At 44.7% G+C, this 10986-nt stretch overlaps 1 protein-coding gene across 1 annotated transcript; it reads left to right on the top strand.

The window, feature by feature from the left end:
• Nucleotides 1-7335: 7335 nt before the first annotated feature.
• On the top strand, nucleotides 7336-10569 carry LOC135893285 (E3 SUMO-protein ligase ZBED1-like). The gene is made up of 2 exons (XM_065421084.1): nucleotides 7336-7486; nucleotides 8522-10569. Exons 1-2 carry the CDS (start codon nucleotides 7336-7338, stop codon nucleotides 10567-10569), a joined length of 2199 nt encoding a protein of 732 aa, XP_065277156.1.
• The last annotated feature ends 417 nt before the right edge of the window (nucleotides 10570-10986 follow it).

Raw genomic sequence — 10986 nt, 5'->3', positions numbered from 1 at the left:
GTCCCCATGGAGGGCAAAATAACCTTTGGCATCTATGCAGAGATACTTGCGTAATAGTCCCTGTATAGAGCAAGACAGAACATAAGAACGGCCGTACTGGGTCAGACCAAAGGTCCATCTAGCCCAGTGTCCTGTCTTTCGACCGTGGGCAATGCCAGGTGCCCCAGAGGGAATTAACAGAACAGGGAATCATCAAGTGATCCATCCTCGGTCGCCCATTCCCAGCTTCTGGCAAACATTGGCTTGGGACACCATCCTTGGCCATCTCTTTCTTGAGTGGTAACAGCTAATTTAGATCCATCATTTTATATGTATAGTTGGGATTATGTTTTCCAATGTGCATTACTTTGCATTTATCAACACTGAATTTCATCTGCCATTTTGTTGCCCAATCACCCAGTTTTGACAGGTCCTTTTGTAGCTGTTTGCAGTCTGCCTGGGACTTAACTATCTTGAGTAGTTTTGTATCATCTGCAAATTTTGCCACCTCACTGTTTACTCCTTTTTCCAGACCATTTATGAATATGTTAAATAGATAACCTTAGGCTTCCATGAAGAGAAGGTCTTATAACAGTCCACATATAGATTCAGATATCCTTAGGTTTCTATGCAGAGAAACCCCTATAGAGGTCGCTCTAAAGAACCTTAGATTCTCATGCAGAGGGAGGGACCCTTAAAGAGAGAAATACACACACATGCCCCCATATAGGCATACACACATCTAAATACCTTTATTCCCTAGATAGATACATATAATTTGTATTTATGTGCAGGGGCATATATGGTTATGCAGATAACCTATATGCAACATATCTATATAGTGTGTGTGTGTGTGTGTGTGTGAGGGAATGTAGGTACTAAACTGAGTGCCAGAAAGTGCCGAAGAGAGCAGGGAAGTGGGAGGGTTGGGACAAAAGGACTTCAGTGAATGGATTGTGCTGCCTGATCACTTGTCAGTTTGTTGGATGTTTCCCCCTTTTTAAAATCTCCTTCTTACAATTTTTTTCAGGTCGGTAACCATGAAAATCTGGGGCCGATGCTTTGCAAATGGATAGGGTAGGACAGGATAGATTCTATTCAAGTTCCATGCTAGGGTTGCTCCTTTCCAAATACTTGGATAAATTAGACCAAATAATATTCTGGGGTTACTCCTTTGCAAATGGAGACCTAAATATTTTTTTGCTTGAATTTATTCCAATGCCACCACTTCTATTACAAATATGTTAGGAAATTGAGAGAACTGTGCATCTCAATCCTCTGGTATGGCAAAGCTTTACGAGGCCAGACACACTCCATGCCCACAGAGTTGCAAGTCACATGCTCACGTGAACTGCACTCCCCTGGGTCTAAAGCACTGGACAGATTTATTTGCAGACCAGAAGAGCTCAGGGAAGCTCAAAAGTTTGTCTCTTTCATGAATAGAGGGTGAGCCGATAAAAGATTACCTCACCTATATGTCTCTCTCCTATCCTGGGATCAATAACACTGCAAACAACTGATTTATTTGCAAAGATTCATGTTAATGTTTCCAGTGTGTCAGGTGTTGTTTTGGTTTTGGTTTTGCTTATTTTAATGTCCTCTGCCATTCTTCAGCTGTACAGATTTCTCTGTGGCAGTGAAGACCCCATTTGCATGACTGAGTGCAGACATTCAGTCCCTCTGTTTAGCACTGTAGAGGTCAGAGAAACCTTGCCTTGGGAATACTGTAGTTAGGTAGGTCATCGTTTCTGACAAGGGGAAGAGTATAAAAGAAAAACAGTTATTAAAAAAATGTACTGACAGAAATCTACAATGAATATATGTTACTGTACAATGTCTGTGTGAATCTATTATGTAAAAATGAATGCCGAATGAATCATTTAAGAATACATACTATTCAGAAGCACTGTACAGCTGCAGAAAACAGAAACGGAGGATTCCTTTAATTCTTCACTTTCAGTCCTCAGCTGTTGTACTAAGTGTTGCTGACCAGCATTCCAGCCCAGAGGTGGCTGCATTCCAGTGATAAGTACTAATGATCATTATGATTTATTATTTGTATTAGGGTAGCACCGAAAGGTTTCAAAGGAGATCAGGGCCCCATGGTGCTAAGTGTTGTACAGACACAAAGTAAGAATCAGTCCCTGCCCCCAAAAGTTTATAATCCAAAGGCAGCTCTTATCTAGCACGCTTCTTCAGTAGATCTCAATGCGCTTTACAAAGGAGTTTGGTATCGTTATCCCCATTTTACAGATGGGGACCCTGAGGCTCAGAGAGGTGAAGTGACTTGCCCAAGGCCACCCAGCAACCAGCGGCAGAGCCATGAACAGACTCCCAGTCTCCTGAGTGAAGAGCCCATACTCTAACCATTAGGCCACACTGGTTACCCCATTACTATAAGAAAGTCTTACAGACTTATTTTACAGATGGGCAACTGAGGTCTAGAGAAATTAAGTGCAAAGTCACACAGTAAGTGTGTAGCAGAACCAGCCACTGAACCTAGATCTGAGTCCTAAGCCAGTGCCTTTCCCACAAGACCATCCATCTTCTTTGGGCTACAGGCAGATTGTATGTTGCTAGGCTGAACTCGTAAAGTAATTCAAAATCCTTTGGCCACTGGAGCTGTATGCAGAAAACGCATATTCTGATATTATGAGACCATATCTCCATCAACAACAATGCTGACTTCTGCTTAAAAACCATCATTCTTGATGTATATCATATACAATGCACACTTTGCTCTGGTAGTAACCCTTCTGATGAGATTGTAGCCTTTTTTTATGCACAGCTACAGGAAAGATTATCCCTAAATATCCTGCAGAGAGCTCGGCACTATCAATTCTCCCTGTCACTGTGAGTTGAGTTCACGTGGCAATTCCCAGGATTGGGCCTTCATTCGATATACTCTTTGATTGACATAATAGGTTGGACCCCGTGCCTGCAACTGGATTGACGGCATGAGAGCCTAAGGAATCATTGCACTTGAGGAGACTCGCCATGGATTTTGATGAGGCTTTGCGTGGTTTCAATGATCCTGCCTCCCAGTCCTGAGCCTTGCACAGTGGACCACAGCTATCGCTTTTACTAGATAAAGGGGGGAAGGGATAGCTCAGTGATTTGAGCATTGGCCTGCTTAACCCAGGGTTGTGAGTTCAATCCTTGAGGGGGCCATCTGGGGCAAAATCAGTACTTAGTCCTGCTAGTGAAGGCAGAGGGTTGGACTCAATGACCTTTCAGAGTCCCTTCCAGTTCTATGAGATAAGTATATCTCCATATATTAAGGGATATTTAATTAAAGCAACATGTCCTGTATTAATTAGTTAAAGCCAAATTCTGGGTTTCACAAACTCACAGATTTTTAAGGTAAGAAGGGACCTCTAGATCATCTAATCAGACCTCCCAAATAATACAGGCCATAGAATTTTATCCAGTTACTCCTGGATTGAGCCCCAAAATAAGTATTTGGCTAAAGCATCTCTTCCAGAAAGTCATCCAGTCTTGATGGGAAGACTTTACGAGATGGAGAAGATGGAGGTTACTTATCTGTAACAAGAGATTCTTTGAGATGTGTGGTCTCTATCTATAGTCCACATGAGGGTATGCATGCACTCCATGAGACAGATTTCTAATAATTAGTGTCCATTGGTCTGCGCCTGCACAGTTGTCCTCCTCATGCTCCAAACCGAAGGCATAAATGGTAGTGCGGACCGACACCTCTCCAACAAGGATGCAGTTGGAATAGACGTCTGTAATACTGCTGTACCAACAGCTGAATCTGCAGAGGAGGCCTGGACTAATGCATAATGTTTCGTGAATGTATGGATGGAGCTCCAGGTAGCTGCCCTATAAACGTTTAGTATGGGTACCTCTTGAAGGGATGCTCTTGAGGATGGTTGTGCTTTAGTGGAGTGGGCTCCCATCCGGGGGAGGAATTGGAATATGTGCCAACTGATAACAAAGAATGATGCAGCCAGAAATCTACTTAGAGAGTTACTGAGCAGATAATGGTTGTCCTCGCAATTGCTTCACTATAGAGACAAATCACCTTGGTGATTTTCTAATCAGTTTTGTTCTTTGCAGGTAAAATGCCAAAGCCCATCTGATATCAAGAAAGTGAAGTCTCCTCTCCTCTTTGGAATATGAGGTTTTGGAAAGAATACTGGTAAGTGAATAAGTTGATTCATATAAAACTCAGAAATTACCTTGGGGGTGAATTTCGGATGTAGCTGAAGGGAAACCTTCTCCTTATGAAAAATCGTATATGGCAGGTCAGCCATGAGGGCTCCTAGTTCACTCACCCATCTGGCTGATGTGATGGCAACTAGGGAAGGCGATCTTCATGGAGAGGCGGGACACTGAATACATGGCCAACGGTTAAAGACTGGTCTGGTAAGTATTAATAGTACTAAGATGAGGTTCCATTTTGATGTAGGTTTCAGCATCACTGGGAAGGTCCTAACGAGACCTTTCAGGAATCCAGTGGTTGTTGGGTTAGTAAAAATGGAGTAGTCTTCTACCAGATTTCTGCTAGACGGACCCACAGTGAACGAACAGAAAGCCCTGATGTCTTCAGGGACAAGAGATAGTCTAAAATAGCAGGGATTCCTGTTGATTCCTTGACCTTAGTAGCTCTGGCCTTGGCTCCTGAGTTCATGCTCCAAGGGGCTCTGCTCATCGGCTGAGGCTGCTGTATGGGGAGAGGTGGGGGTGGGGGTGCTTGTCTCCCTGGCTGGGATCCAACTGAGGTCTCATGGCCTTTTCCATAAGGTATTTCTGCAGTCGGAGCTCTTGTCCCTTGCAGGTTTGGGGGGGGGGGGGGAGTGTCAGATGCTGTACTTAGCAGAGATGTGACCTCTCCAAGGCAACAGAGGCAGTGCTGATGTCCATCTCTCCTGGAGAAGAAGGAGGGGCAGGAGATACAGTTCTTATACCCCAGGACTCGGGCATAGTCTTTGTCAGTGGGCAAAACTAAGCTATACTAACCATGCTATAATGCTAAAACTCTAACAACACTAAGAATATTAAAAACTATGTACAATTATATTTTCAGGTTCGGAAGAAGAAGACGCAGAGGTAGTTACAGGCACAGGATTCCAACTCAGACCATGTGGCGGTGAGAAGGAACTGTAGAGGCGCTGATCCCCTAGTGACCTTAGTTCAGAGCACAAGGAGGGCAACTGCACAGGTGTGCACCAATGGACACTACTTGCTAGAAATCTCCGGTTTCAGGGGCATGGTGTGCATGTGTACCCACATGTCGAATATACATAGGGACCAGCATTTGAAGAAGAATCACCACTCCCTTTGGGATTTTTTTCCAATGGCTAATTATCCACACTTAAAATTTGTTTCTTATTAATTGGGTATCCAAGGGCAGAATTCATCCCTTGATGTTGAAATAGTTAATGATTAATTGGATTATTTTGCACAGTCCTTTGAAGATGCAGAGGTATTATTATAAATGTGAACCGTAAGTCCCCCCTGCCTCCCCCATTTGTACACAAGCATAAGTTTGTATGCAGCATCTGTGCTCTGACGTGCCTGCGGCTTCGTTGGCATCCAAGAATACATCCATTTAAGTTCAGATCACTTTTCATCCCAGTGTGAACTTTTGAGAGGAGCCCTAAATGAATTACTTCCAGATGAAAGGTTAGCTATCCCATTTCACTGCACAGAGCTCAGAGACTGCAAACAACCCACCAGCCTGTATTATGCCCATGGTAACAAAGCAGTGAGTATACACTGTCATATGCCTGCTTGTTTCTTCATTTGTCTAAGCCTTGCTTCAGTCTATGCACGAGGTATATTTTTCTGTGCTGGACATAATATCTGTTTTAAACCAGGGGAGGTAAAAATCGAGATTCTTATAGCAAATTAACCTTGAAATTATTTTCCAGGCAGAGCTTCTTTGACTACAGCCTCTGCATACGACCAGCTGGAGGTTTTTAAATGTGACGTCACCACTTCGGTTATTTCCACTGTCATCTTTAACAATACAACGCAACTCTCGATGGCGTTGTGCAGCACCTTTCATGCAAACGGCATGTCCTCCCCTCCTCGGAAGGCTTTGCAGGGTTAAATGATGCAGTTGCAGTAATAAATAGCAACAGAGGGCAGGAAGAAATGAGGAGGCATTAGCAAATGAGATAAGCCTGGGTTGGACTTTAAAAAGACAGGCTGAAACAGGTGCAAACCATGCCGAGACTGCAATTTTGGCTTGAAAATAGGTCTTGCTCTCTTTTCTTCTTGCTGTCAAAGATGACCTAGCTTAGGTTTTTATATAGCATCTATCACCATGGTATCTAATGATGTCATGAGATCTCGTGATTGTAAAATAACAAATAGGTATTCCTAGCCACCCATGAAATGCTACATAATTTGACATGCAGCTTTCCTCTAAAATCTTCTGCACTATATGGAGCGCATATGGGCAAGTGTTTTATAGGTGACACAACAGATTCCTGATTGCAAAGCTCTCCGTCCAAATGATATTTACATTGATGATTTATGATGCCTTCAAGGCTTGTTGGTCTTTGCAGGTTGTTGCCAAATGGCCCCTCCTCCTTGCATGGAGTGCTGCAGTGCAGTTGTAGATATCAGCTGCTTAAAAGATCACCTGTTTAAATAAATGGCTGCTGTAAGCATCCCTTCTGATATTGACATAGATAGAATGCTGGTTTTTAGCTTTTTAATATGACTGAAGGTGGGAGGTAAGGGGGAATTTAGAAGTCAGTATTTCCTCAGTGCTAGGAAATCAGAACAGATATCCTTTGCCATTCAAGGAAACCCCACCCATCGGATCTCTTACAGAGGTTTTCCTTTGACTGACCTATGGCTAGCCCTGCTATGCACCTGTTTATACTACTGTTCTATTTGCTTGGGTTCTTATATGGCTGCCCATCACGGCAATATCTGAGCATCTAGACAGAACAGACTGCAGTCTTGTCTTCACAGGGAAGATCAGTTCCCTCCACTGCAGGAATTACTGGGTGAAATTCCACGCCCTGTGTTATATAGTAGCTCCAACTAGATGATTGCAGTGATCTTAAAATCTACAAATACAGTGGCACAAATGTGTGGGAGTAACAATACTGACTCGCTTTGCAAAGTGCTGTGAAATTCACGGATGACAGGCATTATGTTATTGCTAGTCATTACCTGGAGGTAATATCCATAGTAGAGGAGAACCATGGCCACATTCTGATCTTGCTTACACCACTGTAAATCCCATGGAGCCAAGAACAGAATCTGGCCCCTATCCAGCTGTCCACTGTTTAATCACCTAAGTCAGAAGTGCAGGACCCCGCTCCTCGTCGTTGTTCTAATGATCATTGTCTTTCCACCCTTAAGAGCGAAATGGCAGATGTAAACCCCAAGAGGGCATCTCAGTTCTTGCAAAAATGTATTAAGCCAGAGGACAACGGAGGGGACGCACAGCCCAAAGAGGAGGTTCTAGAAGAGCCGTCTCTGCCTGTTATCACTCAATCCTACCCTCAGACAGTGCAAGGTAGGTGCATTTCTCTGGCCTCTTTTTAATAATGCATTTTGCAACAATGCCATTATACCATTGTTGTGTTATCATCTGCCTCATGTATGGCTGTAAAGAGCCAGGCCCCTGTATGGTGCTGTATAAATAATGGTCACACTTCACATGAAGGGAACATTTATAAGTAGTTTACAAATAGATGAATAGATGTTATAACAATTGATTAACCATTTGTTAGAGTCCCACAAGTCAACAGGTTGCTCATAATCACCTATAATGCCTTCTACTGATATGCTTATAACCATCTTTAGTACATGCCACTCATGTCTGTAGATGCTTATAACATCTATTAAACGTGTATCAACTACTTATAAATGTATCCTCTTTATATAAAGTGTGACCTAAACGATAATATTTAGACCTTCCCAACTAAAACTAAAAGTTTATACTTAATTTTTCATGCTGCTTTGTAGTATGATGAGTGGACCTGAGAAAGAGGGTCAGATTTCAGGAGGGACGTAGTTCAGTGTGGCACCAAGGAGCTCAGGAATGCTGGCTGAACCAGACTGCTTTCACACCAACTCTAGAACTTCCGCACATAATACTGGTCTCCCAGCATGTTCAATAGAGATCTCTTTCCTACAACTCTACCATCCATGTCCCTTATTCATGTTCCTCTGCAGCCTGAGGCATGGTTTGCCTGGTGGGATCATCTGGGCATATCTCACCTAATCAATCCCCTGCCATTGCAGGGGCCTCTGGCATTAGTGGCACCTTGGTCTCTCCTGTTCTCTGCCTGAGGCACACAGTTTAGTCTCCTGAGGACTGAAATGCTTTGGACTAACTAAAGTAATTGGGCTCAACACAGGGGTATTTGGGTGAAATGTATAGCCTGTGATATAAAGGAGATCAGACTAGATGATCTAATGGTGCCTTCAGGCCTGAAACTTTATGAAAATCTATAAAATAATGAAACTACTGTACTTTGCGGGGGCTGGGAGGGAACTAATGCAATTTTTTTGCGTGATATTAATAGCGAATTTCTCCTCCTCACAGAGGAAATATCGATGGTGTTCAACACCTACAACATGGCAGCCAACCTCGGTCCAGCCTCCAGGAGGAAGAGGGAGAAAGGTGCGAATCACGATGGCACAAGCACCTCCCTCTATGTTGACCGCCGCAAGTCCAAGGTGTGGAACTATTACACCAAGCTGGGAGATGCCTATGTCGAGTGCAACGTGTGCAAGAAGCAGCTCTCCTTTCACAACAGCACCACCACCATGCGGGAGCACCTGGTGAGGAAGCACAGCATTCGCGACACTTTGCTCTCGCAGCTGAAGGATGACCAGGCTTCCGAGTCTGACTGCATGGCTCAGGAGAACATGATAAAGAGGTCCCGGCAGATGACACCGGAAAACTACCTGTACCATGCCGCGTCCTGCTCGGAACCAAGGACTGATGTGATTCTGGAACTGGTGCTTGAGATGATATTTCGTGACCTCCATCCTCTTTCCGTGGTGAAAGACAAGGGTTTTGGCCTCCTCATTGGGTATCTAGAGCCCAATTTTACCCTCCCATCTCCTATTCAGCTCTCCAGCATGCTGTGGCATAGATACAATGTGGTGAAGCAGCACCTGGAGCGCTATTTGCAAACAGCCCAGTCCATAGTCATCTGCGTGGAGTTCTGGGTGTCCCAGCCCAACCAGACATACTTGACAATCACGGCCAACTTCATCGACGGGGAGTGGCGCCGGGCAAGATGTATCCTGGAAACCCAGCCAGTGCATGAGACTAAAGGGGAGGGCGATTTAGGGGAGAAGCTCTTCAGCATCCTGACAGAGTTTGGGTTGTCGAACAAGTCCATTTTCTGCGTGATGCACGACAGCCTGCAGAACACAGTGATGAATTCGCAGCCGCTCAAGAGGGCTTATGGCTGGACCAGCCTGTGCTGTGCTGCCCACACTCTGCACCTGTGTATCAAGGCAGGGCTGGAGGTCGAGCAGGTGCAAGAGGCTCTGACTGCTGCCCGGGGCATCGTGAGCTACTTCCAACAGGATGCGAAAGCCACCTGCTCACTGAACAGCAAGCTGGAAGCGATCAACAAGACCAAGTTGAAGCTGGTGATGGATGTGGGTTCTCGCTGGATAACTACCATTGAGATGTGCGAGAGCCTCCTGGACCTCAAATGGGCGATCATGTCCCTGCTGGAGGAACATCCCAAAGGGACGTTGGCTGTGCAGAACTTAGCTGACCACCAGTGGAAGCTCTTGCAGGACCTGGTGCCGGTCATGAGGACAATTAAGATCGCCACATCATTCTTGCGTGAGGAGCAGAACATCTCCATCTCTTCTCTGATGCCTTGCATCCACGGTATCGTCGCTGCCATTGGGCAGCAGTTAGAAGAGTCCAGCGATGTCATCAAGATGGTGGTAGGCAATATAAGGTCAGAGCTGATGCAGCGCTGGAGTATATCAGAGGATGAGAAGGTGCTGGAAAGCCCTGCGATTATTGCCTCCTTTCTAGACCCTCGTTTCAAGGAGATGAGGTTCCTGAGTCCCAACCTGAGGAGTGAGCTGCATAAGAGAGTCAAAAATATGCTGTCGGAGGTCTTCAACCACCAGTCCCTGCCTTCTACCCAGTTCTGGGTGCCGAACTCAGATTACAAAGCAGAGGTAGGAGAAGCAGGGGGCCAGCTGTCTGCTCATAAAGACAGAGGCCCAAATGGCCAGTCCCAGAGCATGTATGACATCCTTTTGGGAAAAGATCCAACGGAGAGCATGCCTGAAATCCATCAGCAACTGGAGAACTACATCGTGGAACCTCTCTGCAAACGCAGCACCAACCCACTGGACTGGTGGAAAACCAATGAGCACCGCTTCCCCGCTGTGGCGAGATTAGGCAGGCAGTACCTTGCCATACCAGCCACTGTTGTCCTGCCAGACCAGGCCTTTGCTGCCAACGAGAGCACCCTGGAGCATCGGAGAGCAGTCCTCACTCCTGAAAATCTGGACCAAATTCTGTTCTTGCACCAAAATTTTGATTTTTTAGAATCAATGAGAAACAGTAATGAGATGCGGGGCAGAAATCTGCATGCCCAGTATTAAAATGCAGTGGGGGTGGGGCTGAGTACAGAGGTGATGTGTAACAGTGTTTAACGCTTCCCTACCTTCTCGGTGGGATTTTGGAAAGGTGTCTGCCTAACTTCATTCCCATTGAAATTATCCTTTGATGTCAATAGAAGCAGAGTTAAGCCAATGCTGAGTGTTTTCAAAATCCTCCCTACATGTACAACACTGGTTTTGTAACCACTTTGTGATAGTTTCATCCAACTCAAATACAATACAATTCCAGAGCGGAAAGAAAATGTTAAGTTCTACCAATTTGGACTTCTTAGCATCACCTCTGAATTTGGCCCTAGGGCGTGCTAGTAAAATCCTAAAGGATATACAAATTCTCATTGTAGCAACCTTTTTACAAAACAAAGGTCAAATATATTAATATATGTAAATGTTAAGACTGTT

This window comes from Emys orbicularis, chromosome 21 (genome assembly GCF_028017835.1).
Source record: "Emys orbicularis isolate rEmyOrb1 chromosome 21, rEmyOrb1.hap1, whole genome shotgun sequence".
NCBI lineage: Eukaryota > Metazoa > Chordata > Testudines > Emydidae > Emys > Emys orbicularis.
This window is presented reverse-complemented; position numbering and strand designations above follow the sequence as displayed.